General features: G+C 38.2%; 1 protein-coding gene across 4 annotated transcripts in view; it reads left to right on the forward strand.

Moving 5' to 3' along the window:
- IL1RAP (interleukin 1 receptor accessory protein) overlaps nucleotides 1-26,948 on the forward strand; it is a 124,919-nt gene that overhangs the window by 37,864 nt on the left and 60,107 nt on the right. For all 4 annotated transcript variants that reach the window (XM_067738409.1, XM_067738408.1, XM_067738410.1 and 1 more), the window contains one exon: nucleotides 6,487-6,551. In XM_067738409.1, coding sequence (XP_067594510.1) covers nucleotides 6,488-6,551 — 64 coding nt within the window. In that variant the 5' untranslated portion in view covers nucleotide 6,487. The remainder of the gene's footprint in view (nucleotides 1-6,486; nucleotides 6,552-26,948) is intronic.

Genomic DNA, 26,948 nt, shown 5'->3' on the forward strand with positions numbered 1-26,948 from the left:
CAACCGATTTTGCACATGTTTGGTTAGGCTTTTTAGCTAAGCATTTTATATTTTCTTTGAGTTATTGTAACCAGTATTTTTTTTTTTTTTTTTTTTTTTTTTTTTTTTTTTTGCTGTACGCGGGCCTCTCACTGCTGCAGCCTCTCCCATTGCGGAGCACAGGCTCCGGACGTGCAGGCTCAGCGGCCATGGCTCACGGGCGCAGCCGCTCCGCGGCATGTGGGATCCTCCCGGACCGGGGCACGAACCCGTGTCCCCTGCATCGGCAGGCGGACTCTCAACCACTGCACCATCAGGGAAGCCCTGTAACCAGTATTTTTAAAAGAAGATTCTTTCCAATTGCTCATTGCTAGTCTATAGTAATATGTTTAATTTTTGTGTGTTGACTACACATGATGTGACTTTGCTAAACATACTTATTTAGTTCCATTTTTAAATAGATTTCTTAGGATTTTCTATGTTGAAAATCATGTCATCTGTGAATAGCCTTATTGCACTGGGTAAGACTTCTAGAATCATGTTGAATAGTCCTGAGAATGGACTTCCTTGCCTTGCTCCTCATGTTAGTGGAAAAACATTCAGTCTTTCAATATTAGATGTAATGTTAGCTGTAGGTTTTTGTTTTTGTTTTTGTTTTGCGGTACTCGGGTCTCTCACTGTTGTGGCCTCTCCCGTTGCGGAGCACAGGCTCCGGACGCACAGCCTCAGCGGCCATGGCTCACAGGCCCAGCCGCTCTGCGGCATGTGGGATCTTCCCGGATCGGGGCACGAACCCACGTCCCCTGCATTGGCAGGCGGACTCTCAACCACTGCGCCACCAGGGAAGCCCAGCTGTAGGTTTTTTGTAGATGTTTTTGTATCTATTTGGGGAAGTTCCCTTCTATTCTTAGTTTGCTGAGAGTTTTTATCATGAATGGATATTGAATTTTGTCAGATATTGTTCCTGCATCAATTGATACGATCATGTGGTTTTTCTTCTGTAGACTTTAAAAATACTGAAACCAACCTTGAATTCTTGGGAGAAACTCTGCTTGGTTGTGGGATATCTGTCAATTTGTTTTCTTGTGCTGTCTGTGGTAGGTTTTGTAATCAGAGCAATATTGATCTCATTACGTAAATTGAGAACCATTATGTCCTCTCTTATTTTCTGGAAGAAATTATGTAGAAGTGACATTATTAATCCTTAAAATGTTTGGTAGAATTCACCAGTGAAACCATCTGGAGCTTAGATATTTACATTTTGGAAGGTTTCTACCTGCAAATACAATTCTTCTAATAATATAGGGCCATTTAGATTGTCCATTTAATTTTGGGTGAATTTTGGTAATTTGTGGTTTTTAAGATGTTGGTCCATTTCATCTAAATTGTGGAATTTATGTGCCTAGAATTTTTAGTATTGCCTTATGACAGTTATAATACCTGTGTAGTGAGGTACCCTCTTTTATTACTGATATTAGTGATATGTGTTATTCTTTCCTTGTTCGTTCTCCTGGTTAAAGGTTTAGCAATTTTATTGTTCTTTTCAAAGAACCAACTTTTGGTTTTATTATTTTTTTCTATGCTTATATTATTTCTGATTTTAAAATCTTTGATCTCTACTCTTCATTATTTCCCTCATTTTGCTTGCTTGATTTAATTTTCTCTTCTTTTTGTAGGTTCTTAAGGTGAAAGCTTAGATGATTTTCTTGAGATCTTTCTTCTTTTTATATTGTGAGCTTTTAATACAGCAAATTTTTCTCTAAGCACTGCTTTAATTGCATCCCATGCATTTTGGTATGTTGGATTTTCAATTTTGTTCAATACAAAATGTTATCTAATCTCCCTTGAGATTATGTCTTTGTCTCATGGATTATTTAGAAGTATATCCCTTAATTTCTAAGTGTTTGGAGAATTTTCCTGTTATTTATGTATATTTATAGTTTAATTCTATGTTCAGAGAATGTACTTTGAATTCTTTAACATTTGTTAAGATTTTATTTATGGTGCATAATATTGTGGTGAATGCTTATGTATACTTGAAAAGAATGTGCTAATTTTTCCTTTTTAGAATCCTCAAAAAGTTGCTCCATGCACTCTGCCCAGGTTTATAGTTACATTCATTAAGAAAGACAACGTGCCGTACGCTTACTTCATCTTACCCAGATTCAGAGCATTCTGTGTCACTTTGCTGAAACTTTGGTTTATTAATAAATATTAGATTCAGAAATATTCTGCACAAGAATTCTTTTATGGTTCAAAAGCTATAAATTAGTTAAAAGATTGATGAAGAAAATAACTCTGATTTATTCTCTTTTTCTGTAAAATGGAGTAATTAATAACTTCTCCTGTGTCCTTCAAAAGCTTGTTTGTCATATCTTAGGTCGACATAGAAGCAAGACCCACTCAAACTTTATCAGAAAGTTAGAGAAAGGTAAAGGAAAGACCTAGATGGAATTAGGACGCAAGGAAGTGATTTGGCTGCAGGGCCAATTTGGGGATGACCATTTAGGGTTTGTGCCTTGGTGTTTATGTCCAAGTATTCAGTGAGCAGGTAAAAGCAAAGGGTATCTGTCAACCAGGAATGAAGCAGATAAAGCTTCATGGTTGTAGGAGGTTAATCCAGCTTGGAGTAGGACCTTATAGGGAAAACAATGCAGGCTCTTGGAACAGAGTGCTGAAAAGCACCAGGTTGAAGGGCCAAGCTCCAACCAGGTTGCTGGGATTCAAAGAGTGCCTATGATCTGATTGTGGAGCTGCATGTGGAATTAGGAAGCTGATGGATGACTCCAGTCTTGTGGCCTTGTGAATGCTGTTGTACAGAAGGAAGGCTGAGCAAATGGTGATTCAGAGGTAATACTAGCCTTGGGGTAGCAAACCTAGTTTCAGCCTGTTATCTCCTGGCTCAGTGAGAAAATCTAGTGGTCAGGGCTGACCCAGGGGTAAGGAAATCTTGAAGCTTAATAACCCTAGAGAATGCAGACACTAGAAATACTGATTTGCTAGGATAGATGTTAAAGTATATGATAACAATCATTATTAACATCATGGTTTTTTTTTTAAAGGTTTTTTTCATGTGGACCATTTTTAAAGTCTTTATTGAATTTATTAAATTATTGCTTCTCTTTTATGTTTTTTGGCTGCAAGGCATGTGGGATCTTAGATCCCTGACCAGGAATCGAACCCGCACCCCCTGCATTGGAAGGCAAAGTCTTAACCACTGGACCGCCTGGGAAGTCCCAACATTATGTTGATTGCATAGAACTAATTATGTATTTGAAACTTCTTGCTAGATGGTACAGACATTATACTAGGAAACCATGGCATTAAATATGAGAGAAGTACTAATATCTAAGGGGAAGTGCAAAAATGATCATATCGTAAATAAAATGGATAATGCAGGGAAGGCTGACTTGGGAATTTATTATATGTAGGTTCCAATCATCTGAAGCAAGGGCAGGGGCTGTTAAACCCCATCACAATAATCTAAAACTAGGTAGTACTTCAGAACATGAGAAACCATGCATTATTAGACAGATTCCCTTGCTTTTCTGACAGTTTCTTCATGTCTGAAAATACCCAGCGCCCCCTCCCCACAAGAAATAAGAATCAAAAGTGTATTACTGGACTTCCCTGGTGGTCCAGTGGTTAAGATTCCGTGCTTCCACTGCAGGGGGTACGATGGGTTCTATCCCTGGTCGGGGAAGTTCTGTGTGCTTTGCCGTGCAGCCAAAAAAGAAAAAAAAAGGTTAAATGAATCAGTCTTCCCAGAGAGGTTTCAGACCAGACACTAACATTGATACCTTCAGTCTGTCAAAACCAGCCTGCACAATCACATTTTCTTTTCAGTCTGCTTTATTCTAATTCATCACCGGGCAGGACTGACGCTGGATTTGTGTTTGCACACAAGTTAGATCAGCTTTATCTTGGTGACCTGACTCCTTGCTCCCTCAAATATAATCCAGTTACTCATGGAATTATCAATTAAGACTCTCAATCACATTAATTAGAATGTCTTCTAAGTGTTGCCGTAGGAACTCAGAAGCTTATAAACAGGCAAATGCGGAAAATCTAGAGGTGTGAGTCTTTTTTTTTTAATAGCCAAAAGCAATTTGGAAGGCTGGAGTGCCTCAGCATAGCTGAGTACTGGAACTGAGATTACCCTGCCCTGAATCGGCAGTTAAATGTCCGGTCGGTCTCTGTTGACAAGGATTATACAAAATGATTAATTACTTTTATTAATGACTTGGATGAGGACATAGGTGGAATGTCGATCAAGTTCTTAGATGACACAAAACTATGAGGATAACAATTATTGTGATGACTCAGGAGCCACAGTGATTATAAGACAGAATTCAGTGGCGATCCATCCAATATGTGCCTGGAAGAATGCTCTCCGTATGGCATAATTTGATGATCATATCATTCCTCTAATCAGAAACTTTCAGTGATTCCCTATTTTCTGTTTAAATGAAATCGTAAGTTCTTAGCCTACTGTTCAAGACCTTGCAATATTCTGATCCTAAAACCCCCTGCTTTCCAACAAAATCTTCTATAGTTCTTTTTCTAATACCCTGTGCTTGAGTCAAGCTGAATTATTTATAGACTATTTCCTATTTATGTTCCATGCTTTCCTCTTTGAGCATTGTTCTCCACTGAGTTTCTTTTCCCCACATTTTTCTTCTGCCTCAATTCTAAATTTCCCAACCAGTTCTTGCTCAGTTCAAAGCTACCTCTTGGGTTTAGTCTTCTTTGACTGCCTTAGCTGGAGTAATCTCTTTCTTTGGCTAATCTTCAATAGCGCTTATTGGCCCCTCTCTGACTATTTTTACCACATTACTTTGTGTTGCAGTTATTTCTTGTACACATTTTAAGTCCCTGCTAGAGTCTGCTTAGCGCTAGAACTTCCGATAAATCTTTGAATATCCTAGAGTGCCTCTGCATGTGTATTATTCAAAGTTGCTGTTGCTGCAGTGGTTTGCATGTGGTTTATCTCCTCTACTGGGGGTAACAGCCTTGCATCTTGCTTGCCAGTGACCCCTGTGATTATATCATAGTGACTTGTGAACAGAAAGTGTTCAATACATGTTTTATTGAATTAATGAATGACTAATGGAGAGGACTCCCTAAGTTAATGGTATAAGAACTGGAAGGGAATGGTAGCGTTAAGAAAGAGACATTTAATTTCCGAGATAAAATAGTTGTTTAAGATATAATATACTCTCCTGTGATTTGTGTGCAATCATGCTAAAGAAGAAGAACAGTAGAGATTTTTGGTGATGTGTGGTCAAGAGAGGTGACCGATGTTGGAAACTTGCATTGTCCTTTAAAGTGACCACACACTCTGGGTTGCTTGGACAGTACCATTTTGGACTGTACCTTTCGATACTGTCCAAAAGGTACCTTTTGTTTCAGTGTAGTGCTCTTCAAAATGTCCCATTTCAAATGCTGTTAATATTACCCTGCTTATTAAATATCCCTTTGACCTTTTTAGACTACTGGGTTCCTGTGGTTTGAAACTTGTGACATAGGCTAATGTTTAGGATAACAGACTTGTAGTTTTCCAGGTGTGGATATAAATCTCATCTCTGTCACCTACTAGAAATATGGTCTGGACAAGTTACCAAGACCAATGTAAGCACCCAGTATGGCTGTTGTGTTCAAAACAGAGAGTGGAAGTCTTAAGTATGGAATTTATCAGTAATATTCAGGTTTCAGTATTTATAACCCCACAGCAGTTTTATCGGGGGCCAGATATGTCTAGAGTAGTAGGGAAAGAAATATTTCACAGAGTTGTTAAATCTCCAGCCCTTCTGCATTAAAGATCACACAACCAAATATAAGGGCATCGTTCTTTCTAGTTGGCTGTTTCAGCTGGTTATCAACAGAAAGGCTAAAGATCACAGAAACTGGAATTCAGCCTCATCATTCGTCTCTTCGAATGAGAAGATAAGAGCAGGCACAGCAGGGCATGAGGATTATACATTTCCCCTTACTATAAATTCAGAGTATGGTGGACTGCAAACCAAGTCTGAATCCAGTATTTGTACACTTTCTATTCATCACTAAGAAGGAAAACTGTCTGGATTATAAAATATTTCCAATTGGGAATAAACAAGAGAATATGATGAAGGGTAATAAGAACAAACTCATCTACCAGAAATTCAACTCTGATGAAAAAAATCCAAAAAAATATTTTTTTAGTAGGCAGTTAGAGTTCAGTGATTAAGAGGCTGTTCTAGAGCCAGGCTACTGGAATTTGATCATTACTCTACCACTTTCTAGCCACAGGTTCTTGGGTATGTTATTTACACGTGTCTCAGTTTTCTTATCTGCAATATGGGGATGAAAAAAGCCTATCTTACTGGTTGGTTCTGACAATTAAGTGTGTTAATATTGTAAAATTCTTAGAACAGTTCCTAGTCAATAGTCAGCATGCATATGTATGAATATTATTTAAGCACTTGAGAGTAATAAGTACTCTCCTTACCTCTGTATTTATATTGACAGGATGGGACTTCTGTGGTGTGTAATGAGTCTCTACTTTTATGGGATCCTGCAAAGTGATGCCTCAGGTAAGTGAATGTCTTTTGACAATCTATTAAAATGCAACTCACACATAGGGTAATGTCTCAAGTCTTTCTGAAAATGAGTTAAGAGAACATAACGTTGTTTATTTCCACTGACTTCTTTGGTAACATGGAATCTTATATTTGACAGAATTATAGAATTTTGGTGCCGGGAGGAACTACTGATATCTTTCGTCTTCATGGAACAAAGTGCACTGGGGGGAGTGCACTTTCTAATTATAGGAATTTTCCATCACCTTCACATCCAAGCCAACTAGAATCCTATTTCTTCCCCTTACCTCAGGTCCTATGGGAAAAGAAATGACAGTGATGGTAGTATGACTCTGTTTTCCAAACTTGAGCCAGTGGTGGAGAAAGCCTCAGTTGTACCAGTCCACTGATACCTTATAGAAACAAGTAGATAAAGATGGGGTTTTGTCTACTGCTTCCATATAGGAAAGAAAGAACCGGTCATTAGGCTCATTCTTTCTTTGGATGTTGCTTCATAAGCATAAGAAGAGTCAGCCAAAATCTTTACTGAGTTTAAATAACCAAACTCAGTTATCATGGACTTGGATCATATGACCTCAGAGTTACAGGGGACTTGAAAGTCTGTCCTTGCAGGTCTCGTCTCATCTTCAGAGGTACTGCTCAGAACCATTCTATGGTACCTCTAACTAGTGATCATCGAATTTTAGCCCATTATGTCTTTGGACTGATCAAATTCTTAGAAATTTTTTAGTACATATAACTGAAATTTGTCTCATCATATCCATATATTTCTTTGTTTCAACTACTGGATTTAAATAGAAAATACCTAATCCCATGATTCTCTAATTTTAATTCAGGGAACTAAGGTATCTTCATTTAAAAAAAAGCTTGCCATGTATAATTTCCCTGAAGACCATGGACCATACTTTGAATATCATTGCTTTATTTCCTCTTCTATGTGACAGGCTGTCAGAGATGTTAAAACAGTGGTCATAAAACCATGACCATGTTGTCCAATACATGCCTTCAACTGTTATTCACATGGCATGGATTTGAGCCCTCCTACCATCCTGAAGATCTTTTCTGGGTGTGTTTCAGTTTTGCTACACCACTTAAGGCATTTTATTGGAAACCAATGATAGCACTAAAGGAGGGGTATAATTAGGACACAGTACAGCTCAAAGCCAAGAGAAGGAGCGATAACTTCTAACCTTGTTGGCCCTTGGAGGCTTCACAGAGGAAAAGATATATTATAAGCAGAGCTGATATTCAGCTGGGATGCACTAGTGTACAACTCTACTGGCTGTTTAGACCAGCATCTGTCCTGCTTGAGTGAGTGTCCCATTTGACTGGCCGGTGTCCTGATGTCCTGGTTTTTAAATATGCTGAATATAACGCCTGATTGTTGTTTGTTCTTATTTGATTTAGTTCTATCCTTGACTGATATCTTCTTACAGAGGCCTTCCTTAACCATCTTAACTAAAATAGCCCTGTCAATCACTCTCTATTCCTCTATCCTGCTTTAGTTTTCTTCATAACACTCATTATTTCTTGACACTATATTAACTCTTTCTTTTTTCTCCTCCTCCTTTTCTTCTCCTTCCCTTCCACCTTCTTCCTTTTCTTTTTCCTCCCCAACCCCCATCCTCCTCTCCTTTCTTTCCTTCTCTTTCCCTCCTTTTCATCCATCCCTCCCTATTTCTCTGTTTTTAAGCTCCCTAAGGACAGGGACTTGTCCATTTTGTTTGTTACCCAAACACTTGGAGTAAAGATTGACATATAGACAGAGTAGGAACTCAACTTTTATATTTATACATATATATGCATATATCTACAAATACATATATGTAAAATGGATGAAAAAGTGTTTTTTGCCCAGATTGGTTAATTTTATAATGGAACTTGTTTGGATTCATGCCGGCAATTCATCAATGTGGTTTTATGTTCCCACCTTGAAGGAAAAGGGGGAGATGACCTTGTTCCTCTTGTTAGAGATCAATGAAGTTTCAGAAGTTAGTGGTTGGTTAGTGCTGGTGCCTCCCTACTGGTCCTGGCCGCGTTGTTTTCTGAATGACTTTTACTGTAATCCATCCAATGGGCCCCCACCCCACCCCCTCAAATGTTGTTGGAAAATGAGCTTTCTACCCAGGAACTGACTCATAATTCTGCTAGGGAAGCTGATTTCTTGAATAAGATAAGTTCTCATACCAGCCCCATTGAGTCACCATGGGAGCAGGAAACATGTTGTAATGCCCTCAGCCCATCTGGCCCATGTTTATTTGCCTTCCTTATGAAAAGGTATATTGTGTCTGTGTCAGTGATGTACTTCCTAGTTGGAGGGAGAGGAACAAAAAGGAAGTGTTGTTGACAAAAATAAAAGGGGCAACTGGCTCTGGGCTATGAGAGGAAAAAGGGATCAATGCACATACTGGGGGATCAACCAACCTCTCGTGCATATGCCTCTTACAACGAGGTAGATGACAGTAGACTGGTTGGTCTTTCATGAGGCTCTTTTTGTGCTTTAGGTACCCATGTTAATGGAACCACAAGATTGATGTGAGGAACAAAGGAGAAATAGCTTTAAAACCTTAAAGCTCTGTACACACATATGATATTAGTAAGAGTTTTGTCTTGTTGCTCTGGACCCCTCCATGTGGACCCTTCTCTTAAGGAAAGCCCACAATTTTAAAAAAGAATCATAACAACATAAGAGCTTTATTTCTATGTGGTGTATTCAAGTGCAGTGAACTGGGCTTCAAGGCACACAATTCTGACTAGAGAACATAGTCTTTCTATAGCAGTACAGTGATTTCCATCTTCACTCAGGAACGTGGCAGCAACATTTCATCTCCAGTGGTGATAAAAGCAAATACTCAAAAACCAACATTTACTTTCTTTTAAGGAATTAAAGCTTGGATAATTATAATAGTGATAATATAATTATAATGTGGTATAGTGGTGATAATAAAGCTTCCTTTGCTGAAATAAAATTCTCTTTGAATTTTACATGTTCTGTGTCATTTAGTTCTCACACCCAAAACAGAGCAGTCAGGGTATTTCTTATTTGGATGAGAAAATTAGGATCAAAGTGGCTAAGTGAGCTACCCAAAGTTAAACAGCTAATACTTAACACATCTGTGACTTCAACTAGTTCCTCAGTTCCCAAGATGCATGTTACTTTTACTAAATGCATTCCCCTTGTACTCTACTGGCAGATAAATAATTCAGAAAAAAATATTAAGATCCAAGGGGTCACGGGTTTTGCTAACTGTTAAAGAACCACTCAGTAATATATTTCTGTGTTTTCTAGATAAGAAGTATCTTTACTCGCCCTGCCCCCTCACTTAAGGTGCACCACCCCACCACCACCATTGCAGTGATTTTCCCCCAGGAAGCAAATCACTGTAGTGTAAGCTCAAAAGTCAATATTCCTGTTTTTGCTTATTATAGAATTAAACATTTCTAATACTAAACTCAAAGAGGTGCTCCTTTGCAAGAATCCCAAAAGCAAACTTTGACTTGTCACACATTTCTCTTTTGGTGTGTTTCATTGGCAACATGTTAAAAAGTTGAATTGTTTAAGCTGCCTTTAGAGTAGAAATAAACATTTGGAACTTGTGATTCCAAGTTGGGGAGGTAGTTAGAATGGCACCATGTATAATATGGTGAATTTAAAAACGACTGCCATACCAAAATTATTTGCTACACAGTCCACATAAAAAATGATAGCAATGAATTTTCTTTCCCAAAGGCATGTGCGCGCGCGCACGCACACACACACACACACACACACACGCACACACAGAGAGATCTTTGAATACAGCTTTTTATTTCAAAGTCAACAAACAGTTGACTGTGTGCCAGGTGCAGGGCTAGATTTCACTCACATCATCATTAACTTCACAGAAAACACTGTGATGCGGATGGGGTGTAGGTATTCTGTCTTATAGTTTAGGAAATGTAAAGCCAGGGAGTGGTCTCAGTTAACAGTACTCATGATAAGGTTTCGAAGGCTGCCTTCACTCCAAAAGCAGAGCTCTTTCTTTTATACAGCATTACCTACCCTTAGGGCTTTCTTCTACTAACGGAGGTAAGATCCCCTTATTTCTTTATCATTATTTTTAAGAAATTTGCAGAGGGTGGAAATAATCGTGTGGCTTATTGAGAGTGAATTACGCTATGTGAAATAAATAAAAACATTGTGGCTTACCAGGAATCAAGAGACACTGGTTCAAGTTCTGACTGTTTCACTTCGTGAGCTGGTTAATGACATTAAAGTCATTTAATCATTCTGTTTCACTGTGTCCCTGCATATAAACCAAAACAACCAACCAACTAACAACAGCAAAATAACCATCCAACCAGCTAAGCCAACAACAGCAAAACCTCAACCAATTCTTCCTTCTTGCTTTTTTATTAAAGAGCATTATGGGTTGTCTTATACACCGTGGACATACTCAGGGTACACTCTTCCTATTATTTAATTATTTCTAATGACAAGTGTTTATCTTACAATGATTTCACTTTATTCTAAAGGTCATGTGTTTGACCATTTCATACTGTAGAAACCAGGGTGAATAAAGGAAGATTTTTATTGTAAGTATCTTACAGTAAAATTTGAAAGAAAGAAGAGAAAATAAATACCAAACAAAATTGCATAAGACGGCAGAGAAAGTTATTAGTCCTGTAGGGTGGTACTGAGGACAACTTCTTAATCAAACAACGACTGCTCTTTTCTAGGAGAAAATACATCTCTTATTTGGGAACAGAATAGTTCAGTTCAGCTGAATTCAGGGTTAGTGTGAAGGTGTTTAGAAGCCAAGCTGGAAAGGTAAGTTAGGAACAGATTTTGGAGGACAGGAATCCTTGCAGGTGAAGGGAATATTTGTGTTTAATGTGTTTTAGACATAGTTGGCTAGCTCTTTTTTTTTTTTTTTTTTGGTCTTTCTTCTACAAGGATCTATAATATTTTAATGCTGTGAAATGGTTCTTTCAGCTTTTGGTAAAGATTCAATTTGTTGCCAGCACCAGTGGCCTCATGTTATTTGAATATGCTCTTTGAAAAACTCCATACTTGGATCTACTTGTGACATTCAGCCCTGTCTCTGTTGCTCATGGCTGGTCATCCTGAACACACTTCCTTTCTATGCAGTTTAGTCCAAACATTTGAAGAATGTGTGAAGAATATAGTTTCATTTTATTCTTAGACCTAAAGGTCATTGGAATTATAACATTCACCCTGATGTCCTATAAATGTTTCTATGTTTCTTCTTCGGAGCAGGTATCTTCACTTTTTTTTTTTTTTTTTGAGCTGCATTGAAAGACACTGATGTTTATTTTTAAGTTACTTGTACTTCCCAAGGGTGGGTATTGAAAAGAGATTTGAGTACCACAATTTATTGGCCTGATGCTAGCTTTGCAGTTATAAATTCTCTAGAAAGGCTTCTTGTATCACAGCGATAATTCTATGTTTAGAAAAATGACCTGATTCTTCCATAACATGTGTGAGTTAAGAGAAGCCGCTATCTTTGCAGGGAATACATGGGTGTATATGGTTATAAGTGACAATATCTGGCTTATAAGACAGTCTTCTGCACTTTGAATCGCCTTTGTTTCTGCGTTCCCCCCTCCCCAATATTTGTTTCTGCCATATTGAGATGAGCTTTATAGAACCAGATGACCATCTGATTATCAGTGACTCACTCCTGGGATAGTTCTCACTCCTTTTATTTCACTACTTTAAAAATTCCTTTTCTATTTAGTTGATGAACTTCTTTAAAAAATAAAATATATATCTACCCTTGAGATAACAACACAATAATGACTTTATTCTAAAATCCACTAGGTGCTGCAATCACTCATTTATTTTTGAGGGACAGAGAGAAAATGGATACATTTTATAAATAATATGAGAACCTCAGTCAATAACTTCAAGTACCTGCCATCCAAACCTATAAAAGCAATATACAGAATTGCCTTCTTTTGTCTTTCTCAGTTTTAGAGGCAGTAGGAATAATGAAAATACAAGGTGGCTGAGAAAATAAGAGAAAAGAGACAAAGTAATCACACACTTGGTAATCTAGACTTGGCTGAGTTCTGTTGTTTTCATGAATTTCATTTCTCCTTCTGCCACCAGAATCAAAACTCTTGGTAAAGCTGTACATTATTGGGAAATAAATACCACTTTCCTACGGTGTTTGTCAGTAGTGTCTGGAATAATAGTTTAAGGCTCTTTGACCATCATCTCATTGTTTTGTTTTGTTTACTTCCGAGATACTTTCACATTTTTTGAAGTACTCCTTGAGGTATGCAGAAGTGTCCATTTTGATATATAAACCAAGGTACTGATGTTTGCATTTTTCCCATAACTTATATAACAGAACATTGTGGTCCTTTTAAAGTCTGGGCTTTCCATGCCAGCGAGAAGGACCAACCGAAGAGTATTTGCCAACTATGCTTCCTCCGTGGAACCTGTGTAGATATTCAAGGGGAAGGAAACAGAGAGGCCATCCATCAGTTACTCGTAGCTTTTCTATATAAACGTAACTCTTTATTAATATAATACCGTGGATTTTATTTGATTCTTAATTGCTTGCATACAACTATAGTTGAAATATAGGACTCTATTATTGTTAAAGCAAACACAGATATACAAATTGTTTTTCCCAAGCAGATCTCAACCATTATCAACCATTATTTAGCATAGCTTTGTTTGCTCTTTTTTACTTTGGGAAGAAACCTTTAATCCTTCACCATGGACTTGTTTGCTGTTTAAACACATTACACCTAATAGCTTAAATTGATGCACCTGAGTTAATTCTGTCCTTCCCTAGATCCTCTGGGACTTCAGACTGCCCCAAAGGTCTCTTAATGAACTAATTTTTGCTTTTCAGATAGAAAGCATTACTTTTATCTTCATAGTTTTCTAATTTGCTTTGGATTCTTTGATCTATTTGGTCCCCTGAGGAGAACAGAATTTCTCTTATACAAGACTTTTTCACATCCATGGCTTGCTTCTAAATGTCTTTTCAGCACTTTTAAATTGTCCACTCAAGGTAAAGGAAAATAAAGAGAAGGAGTGGGGGTGAGGAGAGAAGAAGAAAGAAAAAGGAGAGAGGAAGAAAGAAAAGAGATAGTGATAGAGATAGAGACAGGGTGAGAGAGAGGGAGATACAAAGAGAAAGATAGAGGAGATACAGAGAGAGTCTTTCCACAGAGGGACTTTGCTGCATTTGATGCAAACCCAGGAATATACTTTTTCAGATCATTAAAAAAAAAACTTTTTTAAGTACCACAGTTAAATACTCTCTTTTTTTAACTGAACTTTGCATTGGATGGTATCCTTTTAGAACAGTTCGGTTTTGTTTTGTTTACCTTCCAACTCTTTCCTTTCTTCCTAGTATGTTAAAATGATGAGCTGAAATAGAAGCCTTAAGTATTATAGAAGTTTCCTTGTATCTAGTGTACCTCTAGCCAAGAGAGCCGTCAGCATCTTCAGGACACTTGTATTATGAAGGAAGTATACAGCAGAGATGGTGGAGGCGTAGAGCTGTGCATGGCCTTCATGATACTGAAGGGAGAGGAGATGGCAGGCAAGAGTGCGCCCTTATGCACTCTGCATACGTAAGGTCTAGGGCAGAAGCAATCTGCTGGTTGCAACTGACACTGAGCTGTAAACTGTCTTTCCTTTTAGCAATGTATTGCTGGAGGCTCAGTAGAAACCCAGCTTGTATTTAGGTCTAAGAGGAGGGTGTAGCTTTGTTTGGAGGATAATTGAAATAATGGAAAGTGTGAATATAGCAATTAATAAATGGAAGTGTTGGAGGAGTCCCTCCCACTACATACAATATTCTTCATGAGATGCTAAGCAGGATTTCAGGAAGAAAGTGAAGACAGGGTCTTTGTTCCTGGTTGCTTTATTAAAGCAAGCTCTTAATTATCTCACCTTTATTACTCTAAATATCCTGTTATTAAAAAATGTTCTTCCTCTTATCTACAATGCAGTGATAGTTGATGACTGCAAAATAGCCATGAAGCATTATACAATACTGAATTTTTTTAATGACTAAAGGAAGATCATGTTAAGCTAAGCATGACTTTAAATATCTTTTATTCTAATTCTCTTTAAATTGGTAATAACTATATAGTGGAATGTGCGTGTGTGTGTGTGTATAATAAAAAAAGAAGGAGGTGAATGAAATAACATTAATTGAATCAGGGAGTAGTGTTTGTGTGCGTGTGTGTGTCTGTGTGTGTGTATTAATATAAAATATTGCATAAATTTCTGAAGAGCCTCATAAGATAGAAATAGATGTTTTCATCTGTCTTTACCAGTGAGGAACTCCACATTCAGAAAGGTGAATTAAAAAGCTAAATTAACAGCTTACTATAGCTATTATAAGTAGTAAAACTTGTCTACCTGATTGACTTTAAAATGCATGCTATTCGCTCAATACCACGCTGCCACTGAATTCTTTATGATTAAAACTCTTCTCTTTCTAAATATACCAACCAAAGCTATCAATAATTGATGATACGGAGCACACACATTTGAAAGGAAACATTCAACCAATTGAAAAAACAGAGAACATAGGATGTAATTTTTCATGCTGCGAATACTATTTCAAATTGATTTGTTCCAAGCTTCCTGAAACATATACAGTGTACTACAATTGTGTACATTAGATAACATACATTTTTCCAAGGTTATAAAAAATTTCTTAAGGGAAAGCAGTTCTTAACAAGATTGCAGATGGATGAAGGAACAGTGGTTCAGTGCAGATGCAGCGGGTTTGAGTGGAATGGGAAGCTGTTGACTTCAGTATGTGGCAAGGTTGCTTTGGCGTTATTCATTTGGCTTCCCCTGTGGCTAACTCAGAGATATTGACTGTAACTCCCTGTCTTCTCCTTCTTCTCCAACTACAGAGGTTCCGTCCCTCTTGCTAGGTGTCTAGGGACTTTGTAAATGATGTTTACCTGTGGCTCAGAATTTTTTTGGTTCCCAACAGTGTATAGCTTTAGAAAATAATTTTCAGTCAAAAAATGCCAGGTTTTTGGGTTTTTTTGCTAGCCTTTGGCGGTGACTGGGTGTGAATTTTGAAATTTGATGGTGGATTTACTGCACGTTCCATTTTATTTCTGGTGGGGCTGGAATGTTTCATCTTTTTCAGAAACTATCGTGTGTGCGTGTGTGTGTGTGTGTGTGTGTGTGTGTGTGTGTGTGTTGGAGGACAGAGGGAACAAACATACCCACTGAACTGAGAAGGCATCTTGAGGCTGAAAAATGGGGCAGGCAGCTCCATATAATCAATGGATCCGTTTCTTATAAGTAACTTACAAGGTGGGATCAGGTTTGGGTGGACAAGTATTCAGAAGCATTCACAGCTGCTCTCTGCACCACCGAGGGGTTATAGTTAACCTAGGGTATGGAGTTAGGTCATTGGAAACAGGACATGCATTCCTAAGTCAAAATTCATGAATGGGTAACTAGTCTTGTGGATTCCATGAATACGTCAGCAAAGGTTTTCATCATTGTGTGGGGACTAACAGAGCATAGAGGCCACCTGGTCCTAATAATTATGAAGCAATATCTATTAACTACAAAGCCTTTGACTACAGAGAAGTGACTCACTGTACAGTACAGTCCTGGGTAGGGTCAGCGAAGGACAGGAGAACCTGTAAGGGCCAGAATGGCGTCAGTTATGCCAACAGCCAAACACTGTGGCAATAAAACTGCTAGAATAACTGTTATCTGGATTCAGCAAGTGCGCAAAAGTTTGGACAGGGGGCATTATCCCCGATCCATACCCAGTGCAAACTCTCCAGAATCACAAACCTGAAAAAGTGTTCAGGTTTAATGCACAAGTCCTCTTTAATCCCAGGGAAATCTGTGTTTTCGTAGGCTAGTTATCCATTTTAAAGCATGCAATACTTTTATCACAGAAGGATAAGTATTTCCCTCCTGTTTTGAAAATGTACCTTTGTGACGTAATAGAAACAGGTCAAACATCTACATGACGTCCATATCTAGGGCAGGTGGTCCTTCATGACTAGATGTGGAACCCAGCTCAGCAGATGTTTACTGGGCATCTGTACCACAGGGGATGTAAAGAAGATTAAGACACTTTGCATTCATTCATAGTCTATCAGTATGTGATATACACTGTGCTTGCCTGTATTTATTGGTAAACAAGACAGAAGTAGTATCTGCCATCATGGAGCTTAGTCTTGGGGAGGCTGTAGGACAGAAGAAAATAAATAAATAGACACATTTTTAAAAAGTGAAGATTATCTATAGGGCATTATACTGATGGAAAATAATAGGACAATACTCCCATTGTTGGGTGGTTGAGAAAATCTATTTGAGAAGATGACATATTCTATTGAGAAGTGAAGGAAAGAAGGACCACCATGCAAAGCAGAGAGAAGGCAGTGGATGGCATGTGTGAAGGTCCTGAGCCATAAGGATCATGACACCAGTATCGCTGGAGCTTCAAGAACTGGGGGAAGCTTTCAAATATACAATTCAGTGTTGTTAATTATAGTCCCCATGCTATACATTATATCCCCATGACTTACTTATTTTGTAACTGGAAGTTTGTACCTTTTGACTCCCTTCCCCATTTCACCCACCCCTCCATCTCCCACCTCTGGCAACCACCAATCTGTTCTCTGTATCTATAGACTCAGGTTTTTGTTTATTTTATTTTTCCACATATAAGTGAGATCGTGTGATGTTTTTCTTTGTCTGACTTATTTCACTTAGCATAATGCCCTCAAGGTCCATCCATGTTGTCACAAATGGCAAGACTTCATTCTTTTTTCATGGGTGAATAATGCAATAATAATATTATATCTTTTTTATTCATTCATCCATTGAAATTGCTAAGTGAGTAAATCTTTTTTTTTTTAACATCTTTATTGGAGTATAATTGCTTTACAATGATGTGTTAGTTTCTGCTTTATTTTTATCTTTTATTATTTTTTTAACATCTTTATTGGAGTATAATTGCTTTACAATGGTGTGTTAGTTTCTGCTGTATAACAAAGTGAATCAGCTATACATATACATATATCCCCATATCCCCTCCCTCTTGCGTCTCCCTCCCATCCTCCCTATCCCACCCCTCTAGGTGGTCACAAAGCACCGAGCTGATCTCCCTGTGCTATGCGGCTGCTTCCCACTAGCTATCTGTTTTACATTTGGTAGTGCATATATGTCCATGTATAAATCTTAAAAGCCCTCATCATAAGAAAAAAAATTGTAACTATGTATGGTGACAGATGTTAACTAGACTTACAGTGGCAATCATTTCACAGTATACACAAATATCAAATCATTATGCTGTATGCCTGAAACTAACATAATGTTATATGTCAATTATACCTTGATAAAAATATTTTTAAAATTCGCACACACACCAAAAAAAAAGAAAAAAGAAAACTCTGGGGGAAGGGGCCTGAGATGAGGAGGAAGAGGTAGTCAGAGTCCAGGGCCTATTATGGTTGTTATTTCATTTACCTTCATGCCACAAAAGGTCACTGAAAGGACTTGAGCAGGTCCCTGACACTATCTAGTTATTGAATGTTCATGCTACCCACCATGTCGGAAATAGCTTGGAGAAGATTTCAGTTTCTCTCAGTATGGTGGACAAGGTCCCCTAAACAACCCTTTTCCTGTAAAGCAGCTAGAAATGCTACATTTAAAAATAAATGTCTTGCTGAGTTGGTAACAAATTCTCGGAGGACAAAATTGAAGTGAAAACAGGAATCCAGAAAGAAAGGAAGCCAGCTCTGCAGCTGGCGGTTACCCAAGGTAGCATCCAGAGTCAGTGGAAAAAGATGTATTTAAATGCTAGGACATTTGCGTAATTTCTATAAAAATAAAGTTAAATTCTTACCTTATTCCTTACCCCCAAACAAATCTCACTTGAATTAAATATTTAAATGTAAAAAAATAAATTAAAGCCTAAAAGTACTTGAAGAAAATATATGCAAGTGTTTTTATAATGTGGAGGTAGAGAAAGCCTTTCTAGATATATCATCAAGGGTAGGGGCCATTAGAGAAAATTAGATATATTTGACTACATAAAGATTGACAAAATTAGTAGAGCATCAAAATATTATAATTTAAAGGATGAATGAAAACTTGGGAAGATACAGGTATATGGCAAATGGTTAAGTCAGTACAACACAAGGAGCTCTTGCACACAAAAGAAATCCTTCCAATGTAAAGTATACTCTTTGAAAAAATGAGAAAAGATTTTTAACTAGAAGTTCAGGCAGTTCAAGAAGAGAAAAACAAATGGATCATACTAAAAAGAAGTCAAGTTCATGAGTAAGAAGATAGATGCAAATTAAACCAACAATGAGATGTCATTTTTCACCCATTATATTAGCAACAATTAAGGAGAACAGTCCTACCTAGCATTAGATAGGATGTGGTGATCTAATGACCAAGTGTGGTGTTCTCATACCATGTGGGTAAGAGTGTCCCTTGAATAGGCTTTGTGAAGGGCACTTTGACTGTTCGTTTCAAAGACACCAAAGTGCCTCCCATTGACCTTGTAATGAACGTTGCACACATATATCCTAAAGAAATAATCAGAGAAGTGCTTCAAGCTGTATTCACAACTTTATTTGTCATACAGTTGTTCAAATAGGTAACATTGGACAAAGCAACGTAAATATCCATTGATAGAGGATACCAGAAAAAAAGGAGAATATTATTGAGTCGTAAAAAATATATATTTATATTTGTTGATAAAGAAATGAGTTTATGATAGATATTTCTGTTTAAAAACAGGTACCATACAGCAGTTTTTTAAAGTCTGAAACCTTTAAAAACAGTGACAGTTGTTTGCTGAAGCTAGATTGCAGTGGTTTATGAGAGCCATTTGTTCAATTTTCAGGAATTATGTGAACCAGCTATTAAATCATTGCTAGTTTGAAACTGGCCTTGGTGAGAGTATTTACCCTATGGAAATTAATAAACAGATGCTGCAAATCAACCCCCGCCCTGCCCCAACCCTGGTTTACCACACACCACTGTGTGCATGTGTGTGTAATTACATACGTGCGCACATATAGAAAACCTTCCGTAGAATACACCCAAATCTTAACAGTGATTATCTTTAGAAAGTGGAATTATGTTTGAGTTTATTTCCGCCATTTAAAAATAATTTTTTATCATCTGAATATATTACGATCTAATTATATGTATAACTAGAAATACAGAGTAACAATTTTTGGAAGTAAGAAGGAATGAAGACCTGAACCTTTGGAGTGCTTGGGATGGTAAGCAAGGGGCAATTGTGAGATATTCTTGTTTAAACATTGGTTCTTTGTTTCTATATTTAAAATGATATGTTAATAACTTGCATAGAACAGAGATAACTTCAATATTCAGGAAATGCCCTTGGTAAACTATCAAGTTAGGTGATCTGTGAGGGAAAAGTGATATTACTCTTGAATTTCCTGCATTATAAGTGTGGCTACTATTTGTGTATTAGTTAGATATGTAATGTCAAGAAGATGAAAACTAGCCACCCCAATTTTTGGAAGTTGAAATCAATGAGTTCTCGCTTCTCCACTTCAAAGTTTTCCGATACTGGATACTCAGCCCAAAAAGTAGTTATGTACCCTAATTCTTGCCTGTTGTATCTGCTCATTTAAACATTTCAATTGATTATAGGCAGTTTTCTTTTCCTTTTTTTTTGTTTTAAAGACAATCAGTGCTACAAAGTATATTCAGCCAATTGCCAATATTTCAGTGTCTGTAGACATGGTTATACATATGTTAAACAAATGAGTACTTCTTCCTTCACCTGTCAACATTCCTTCATTTCTCTAGGCAATAAACACACATACTATTGGGCTTATAGTATGTGCCAAACATAGTTCATATTATCATTATATCAACTAATCATTATAGTGATGAACAACATCATATAGTGTTTTATAGTTTAAAAATGCTTGCATTCTATGATCATCGGAAAAACGATAAATCATATCATTATTCTTGTTTTGCAGATAAGGAAACAGAGACTTGGAGAGACTAGGCGACTTAGCCATAGCCATAAAACAGTAAACAGAAGAACCAGAGAACCAGGACACAAACCCTTGTCTTGCACTCCCAACCTATTATTCTTTTTCCTGGTATACCCAGGGGATTCCAACCCTTTCACTACTAAGGACATTATTTATTTTATATTTTTTCTAAAGACTCCATGTGTTGAAAACAGTAGCAACCAGTCATGTTAGCAGTCATCACTACATCTGTGTTAAGAACATATTCATCACTCAAAATAGAAACTTTGTATCCATTTGCTGCCATTCCACATGACTTCTTTCCCCCTTCCCTCAATCCTAAACAACCACTAATCTACTTTCTTTCTCCATAGATTTGTCTATTCTGGACATTTCCTAGAAATGGAATCATATGTAGCTTTTTGTGACTGGCTTAGAATAATGTTTTCACTTAATGTTTTAAAGGCGCCTCCGTGTGTAGCATGTATCAGTACTTCATTGTCTTCTAAGTGATGAATAATTCTGTTGTTTATCCATTCATCACTGATGGGCATTTGGATTGTTTTTACTTTTTATCTATTATGAATAATGCTACTGTGAACATTTGTGTACAAGTTTTGTGTGGACATGTGTTTTCATTTCTCTTGGGTATATACCTAGAAGTGGAATTGCTGGGTCACATGGGAACTCTTTGTGTAACATTTTGAAGGACTACCAAAGTATTTTCCAAAGTGACTGTGCCATTGTAAATGTCTTTTGAAGTATGAAATAGCAGATGAGTCTCAGGCTGTGTATGATAGATACCACAGCCGCATTCCAGGATGGTTCCTTAAGGTTAACTACATTGCATCAAAAAAGAAGAGATCATGGTGAATTCAGAGGTCTTCCCAGGACTCACCCCCCTAATCTGGGATCTAGGAGGGGAACATTTGAGCAGTTCGTTTATTGTTAGTGTAGCAAATTTAAATCTCAGTGCTATGGGAGCTCAGAAAATGCCCTGGATAATTCACAATATGTAATGTAGAGAAAAAGAAATCCTGGACTAGAGTCAAATTTGGCTCCATGTGACTCTCTGTCTTTATAAAATGAAGATGATACTATAGGCCGTACCTACCTCGCAGAGTTGTTCTGGAGAATCAGTGAGATGTACACTTCAAAGTTTCCCTGTAACCAGCAAAAGCAAGTAGGTAATCAGGTACTCAGGTGAATAAACTTGAAAACTGACACCATGTACTGGCACATGGGTAAGCACCAACTGGTTTCCTTTATTATGAGATAAGGATTGAGATTTTTGTACTTGAAGGTGGGTGTTTGCCCATAAGAATCTACATTTCCAAACACAATTAACCTCTTGTCAAAGTCCCTAGCCAATCACTGATCTGTTTTCTGTTTCTATAATTCTGCCTTTTCCAGAATTTTATACAGACGGAATCATATGAGACTGGGCTTCTTTCACTTAGTATGATGCATTTGAGATATATCCACATTGTTGAGCGTATCAGAAATTCATTCTTTATTGCTGGGTAGTATTCCATTGTAAAGATAATACCACAGTTTGTTTATTCATCAGCAAGTTGAAGTTCATTTGGGTGCTTCAAGGTTCTGGTGATAATGATTAAGTCTGCTATAAACATCTGTGTATAGGCTTTTGTTTGAACATGAGTTTTCATTTATCTTTGGTAAATACCTATAACTAATATTGCTAGGTTGCATTGTAAGTATATATTTAGCTTAATAGGAAAATATCAAACTGTTTTCTAAAGCGACTGTACTTCATTTTGCATTTCCATCAGCAACAAATGAGAGTTCCAGCTGTTGCATATCCTTGTGAACACTTGGTATTTTCCACTTTAAAAATTTTAGCCATTCTAGTGGGTGTGTAGTAGTATCCTCTGTGATTTTTAATTGGCATTTATCTAATGACTAATGATTTGGGGCATCTTTTCATATGCTTATTCACTCTTTGTATATCTTCTTTAATAAAATGTCTGTTGAAATCTTTTATCCCTTTTTAAATTATTTGTTTTCATATTGAATTTTGAGAGTTCTTTATATATCCTGGATATGTCCTTTATCAGATGTGTAATTTTTTTTAAAGAGGCAGCTTTATTTTATTTTATTTATTATTTTTATTAGCTTCTTTTTCTTTCTTTCTTTCTTTTTTTGGCCATATTGGGTCTTCGTTGCTGCACTCGGGCTTTCTCTAATTGCGGCGAGTGGGGGCTACTCTTCGCTGCGGGGCACAGGCTTCTCACTGCAGTGGCTTCTCTTGTTGCAGAGCATGGGCTCTAGGCATGCGGGCTTCAGTAGTTGCAGCATGTGGGCTCTAAAGTACTAGGACTTCAGTAGTTCAGTACTAGAGCTTCAGTAATTAGTTGCTCTGTTGCATGTGGGATCTTCCCAGACCAGGGGTGGAACCCATGTCCCCTGCATTGGCAGGCAGATTCTCAACCACTGCGCCACCAGGGAAGTCCCATCAGATATGTAAATTTTTAATTTTTTTCCTCATCTGTGGCTTGTATTTTGCTAAACTTTAATTTTTCCAGTTATTTTCAAGTCCTATTCTTCGGCCTGTCACTGGATCTACCACTATTCTCTTTTTCACTCTGCATGTTTACAGAGATTCTTGGCTTTTTCAGGCACGGCGGGGGTGGGGGTGGGGGGGGTGGGATATGAAGATGAAAAGGACAATTGTCCTATTAACAAGGAAACTTTAGGTAGTTGGAAAGAGAGTCCAGATATCTAATCGTCTATAACTCAGGGGCTGATGTTCTGAGTACCATAAGGGATGTATAGACAGTGTGCTATAGTACAGAGCATTGCCATTCATTGAGGTTTCTGGTTATTAAAATATTTTGAGCACAGACTCCACAAGAGAGAAGCAATGAAAGTTCTGGATAATTAAATTCCAGAAACTGACATAAAGTGGCTGCCCCCCCTACAACCCCATGTATGATCAGTGACGATGGGGGGCTGGGGGATGGAAAAGGAACAGGTGCTAGGCAATGTCTTTCTCATCGTGGTAAATCACAGTCATCTAATCCAACAGTTGTGGAGCTAGAGGACCACCTCAGGAGTGATTAGCTTCACTGCCTCCACAATCCTGGAGCCCAGGTTACTGTAATCGTCTCTTTTGTCATCATTTGTGGTTTGTATAAGTAAAAGCAGAGAGAACAAGTGGATAAAGAAATTTCATTCTTGACACTTGTGGAGGTGCATGTGTGTGTGAACCATCAGACAGCCTCAGGGAGCACAAACGTATTTCCCAATCCAGTCTTCATCTGTGCCATAATTATCATTAATATGTGTCACTCATAAGTCAGAGTGTCTTACCTTGTATAATCCTAGTCTCCCACTCTCATGCTTAACTAAACCATCCCACACTCTGTACACCCAGGTGATTTACAGACCAGTTATGGCTCCCTTGCCCTCCCTGCCTTTACTTACAATGTTCCATCAGCCTGGATTCCTCCCTCTGTATCTGTCAGCACACATTTTATTCATTTTTCAGGCTTAAATCAGATGCTATCTCTTCTGTGAAGGCTTCATTGAAATCCCCACCCTCCCCTGCAGTCAGAATTAAGAGCTCCTCTGCCTTCTTATGTCACATTGTATCTTTTTCTTTTTCGCATTTACTTTATTTTGCTTTGCATTGAGATGAATTATTTGGCTGTCTACCCTCTCTAGATAGTGAGACCTTTGAGGGCAGAAACCGTGTCTTCCCTGTGTCTTTAGCCCCCCATTGGAGCTGATTATAAACTGTTGCATGTAGTAGGTTCTCACTGAGGGTTTATTGGTTGAGAGACGTGGCATAACCCACAGTTCCCCTTTGCTTTGTGAACCAGACAGAAGAGGTGTCTGAGTGGCTGATAGCTGTAACTGGAGGTGACAGGGTGATCTGATGTGTCCTAAGCAAGTGCAGTCTTGTTTCCCTCGTGGCTGTGATTATGCTCTCCTGTCTAGAATAAGAAAAGGGTGATTTGATTTTGAGTAATACGCAACCCAGTTCTAACTGTGTACCGTAAGTGCCTTCCATTGTTCTGCTTAAGGTGATTTTCTACCAGCATGAAATGTTCTCCTTCCCAGACAGTTGATAGACGAGCTGAGTCATGCCTGACCACATTTAATAAGACAGAGGCAGCTAATACCTGAGGGAGCTGCCTTTGAGGACAAGCTGACTTTTCTGACTCCTCTGCTTTTTAAAAGTGGGTGTTGTGAGAGAAACTTGAGCATGAAGATAGCTTCAGAGTCTCCACTGGAAACAAGACTACATGATGACACACTTTAATTCAGACAGATGTGATCTGCCCCACTGCCTCTTGGCTATGATATGTGTCTTCTGATGCTGGAAACTGCTAATCATGGATTTTATGCTCCTTATTAAAGAGACTCACTCAGTTTGTTCCACTTTCTATTAACAAGTGCCCACCCACTCCCACTCTTGTGCTTGAAAAACTGGCTTGATTTTATATTTTTAAGTTTCAGGCTAGAAAACCCTGTTGAAGTTAGCACTGATTATAAACCCATCATATTATAGAGATGGAAAGGGTTAGAGATCATCTGGTTTTACGTCCTTGTATTATACATGAAAAAATAAAATCCAAGAAAAGGGAAGTTACTTGGCCACATTCATGGTTAAATTTTAGATCCTGGAATGAGGCTGATCTGTGTTAGAATCCTTCTCTCTCACTTACTTGCTGTTGTTAAACGATAAACTGGGGCATATTAAAATTTTTAAATTTTAAGAGGGTATTTGAGCAAAAATCGATGCAAATTGGGCAGCATCAAACTGGACATAGTTAGGAGCACTCCACAGAGGGGAGCCAGGGCCAAGACTTCTATGGAAAAGAGGTGGAAGCAAGACAAGGAAAGTATTTGATTGGCTACAGCTTAAGTGGTTGCATTAGTTGAGAAAGTCCAGTTGGCTGCTTGTGAGTGATTGTCCTTAGGTTTCAATTTTCTTGACCTTGAAGCATTCCAGCTTAGATTTTGGCTTACTTAAGTAGGCTTCCAGGACATTACAGCCACCTCAGTCTAATGGCCTCTTTGTTTAGTTAATTTAACACTGTGTAATCCTGCAGATACTCTTTCACTTATCTAAGGCCCCTGTTCCTCATTTGTTAAATGCGGACTATAATAAAACCATCTGAAAGAGTTGTTATGAGAATTAAAAGAGACAATAAATGTAAAGCACTTAATACCTGGCATATGGAAAGCATTCAGTATTAGGTGGTAATTATTATAATAATGGTGGTCTCACTGGCAGAGTTAGTGCAAGACATCAGGTCTCCTGATCCTATGTTGTTATTCTCCATAAAGAATACTACTAGATGTACCTCAGGAACTCTGTTTAATGGCAAGGAAGTTTAAAGATATCTGTCTGACGATGAATTTTATGGTCAAAGAAAAGTCTCAGCAGTTAGCTGTAAGACAGAAAGAACATGGCTTAAGAGGCTCAAGAATCAATGTGGGGCTTCCCTGGTGGCGCAGTGGTTGAGAGTCCGCCTGCCGGTGCAGGGGACACCGGTTCGTGCCCCGGTCCGGGAAGATCCTACATGCCGCGGAGCAGCTGGGCCTGTGAGCCATGGCCGCTGAGCCTGCGCGTCCGGAGCCTGTGCTCCGCAACGGGAGAGGCTGCAGCGGTGAGAGGCCCACGTACCACAAAAAAAAAAAAAAAAAAAATCAATGTGAATGGAGTATTTGAGGGAAGATTGTATATAGTCTCCAAACAAGAAGCCAAAGGACTGAGTATGATACCAGAGTCTTAGAGGATCAGTACAGAGAGGACTGGTTCTGGAATCAGAAACTTCTACTGCCCAATAGCACTGTGGGCTTCCCATGTCATTCTCTGAGCCTCTCCAAACCCCCAAACGAGGCAACAACCCCTACCTCCGTGATCGAAGAACACAGTGTGTCTGAAACTGCAGTGTCAAGTATAAATTTTTGTGTGCTCTGTTAACAATTACAGATTTATAAACTTTGGCGGGATGTGGTGAGGGCGGGGAAGTAGGCACTGATTCCTGAGTAATAAGTTTGGGACATTTTACTGACTTAAAGAGTATGAAAATAAAAAGCCATTTCTAATCAACCACCTCCATTATCACTTTCCCCACGAGGCAGGGAGCCACAGCATTGGGAGGCTAAAAGTACCCAGAGAAGAGTGTCCTGACTTGACAGTTTTGCCTTGGGATGTATACCTTGGGTAGACACATACACACACAAAACAGAGATATATACACGGACAGTTAAAGTTGTATGTTGAAGCTCCTAAAAGCCTTCTCGGTATGACTGCAGACCCTTTTCCTGATCTAGCACCTATTTCTCTTATTTTCATTTTTTCTACTTTATGGTAATTATTTGCTTTTTTTCAGCGTCAGAACACTG

Source organism: Pseudorca crassidens, chromosome 5 (genome assembly GCF_039906515.1).
Source record: "Pseudorca crassidens isolate mPseCra1 chromosome 5, mPseCra1.hap1, whole genome shotgun sequence".
Lineage (NCBI taxonomy): Eukaryota > Metazoa > Chordata > Mammalia > Artiodactyla > Delphinidae > Pseudorca > Pseudorca crassidens.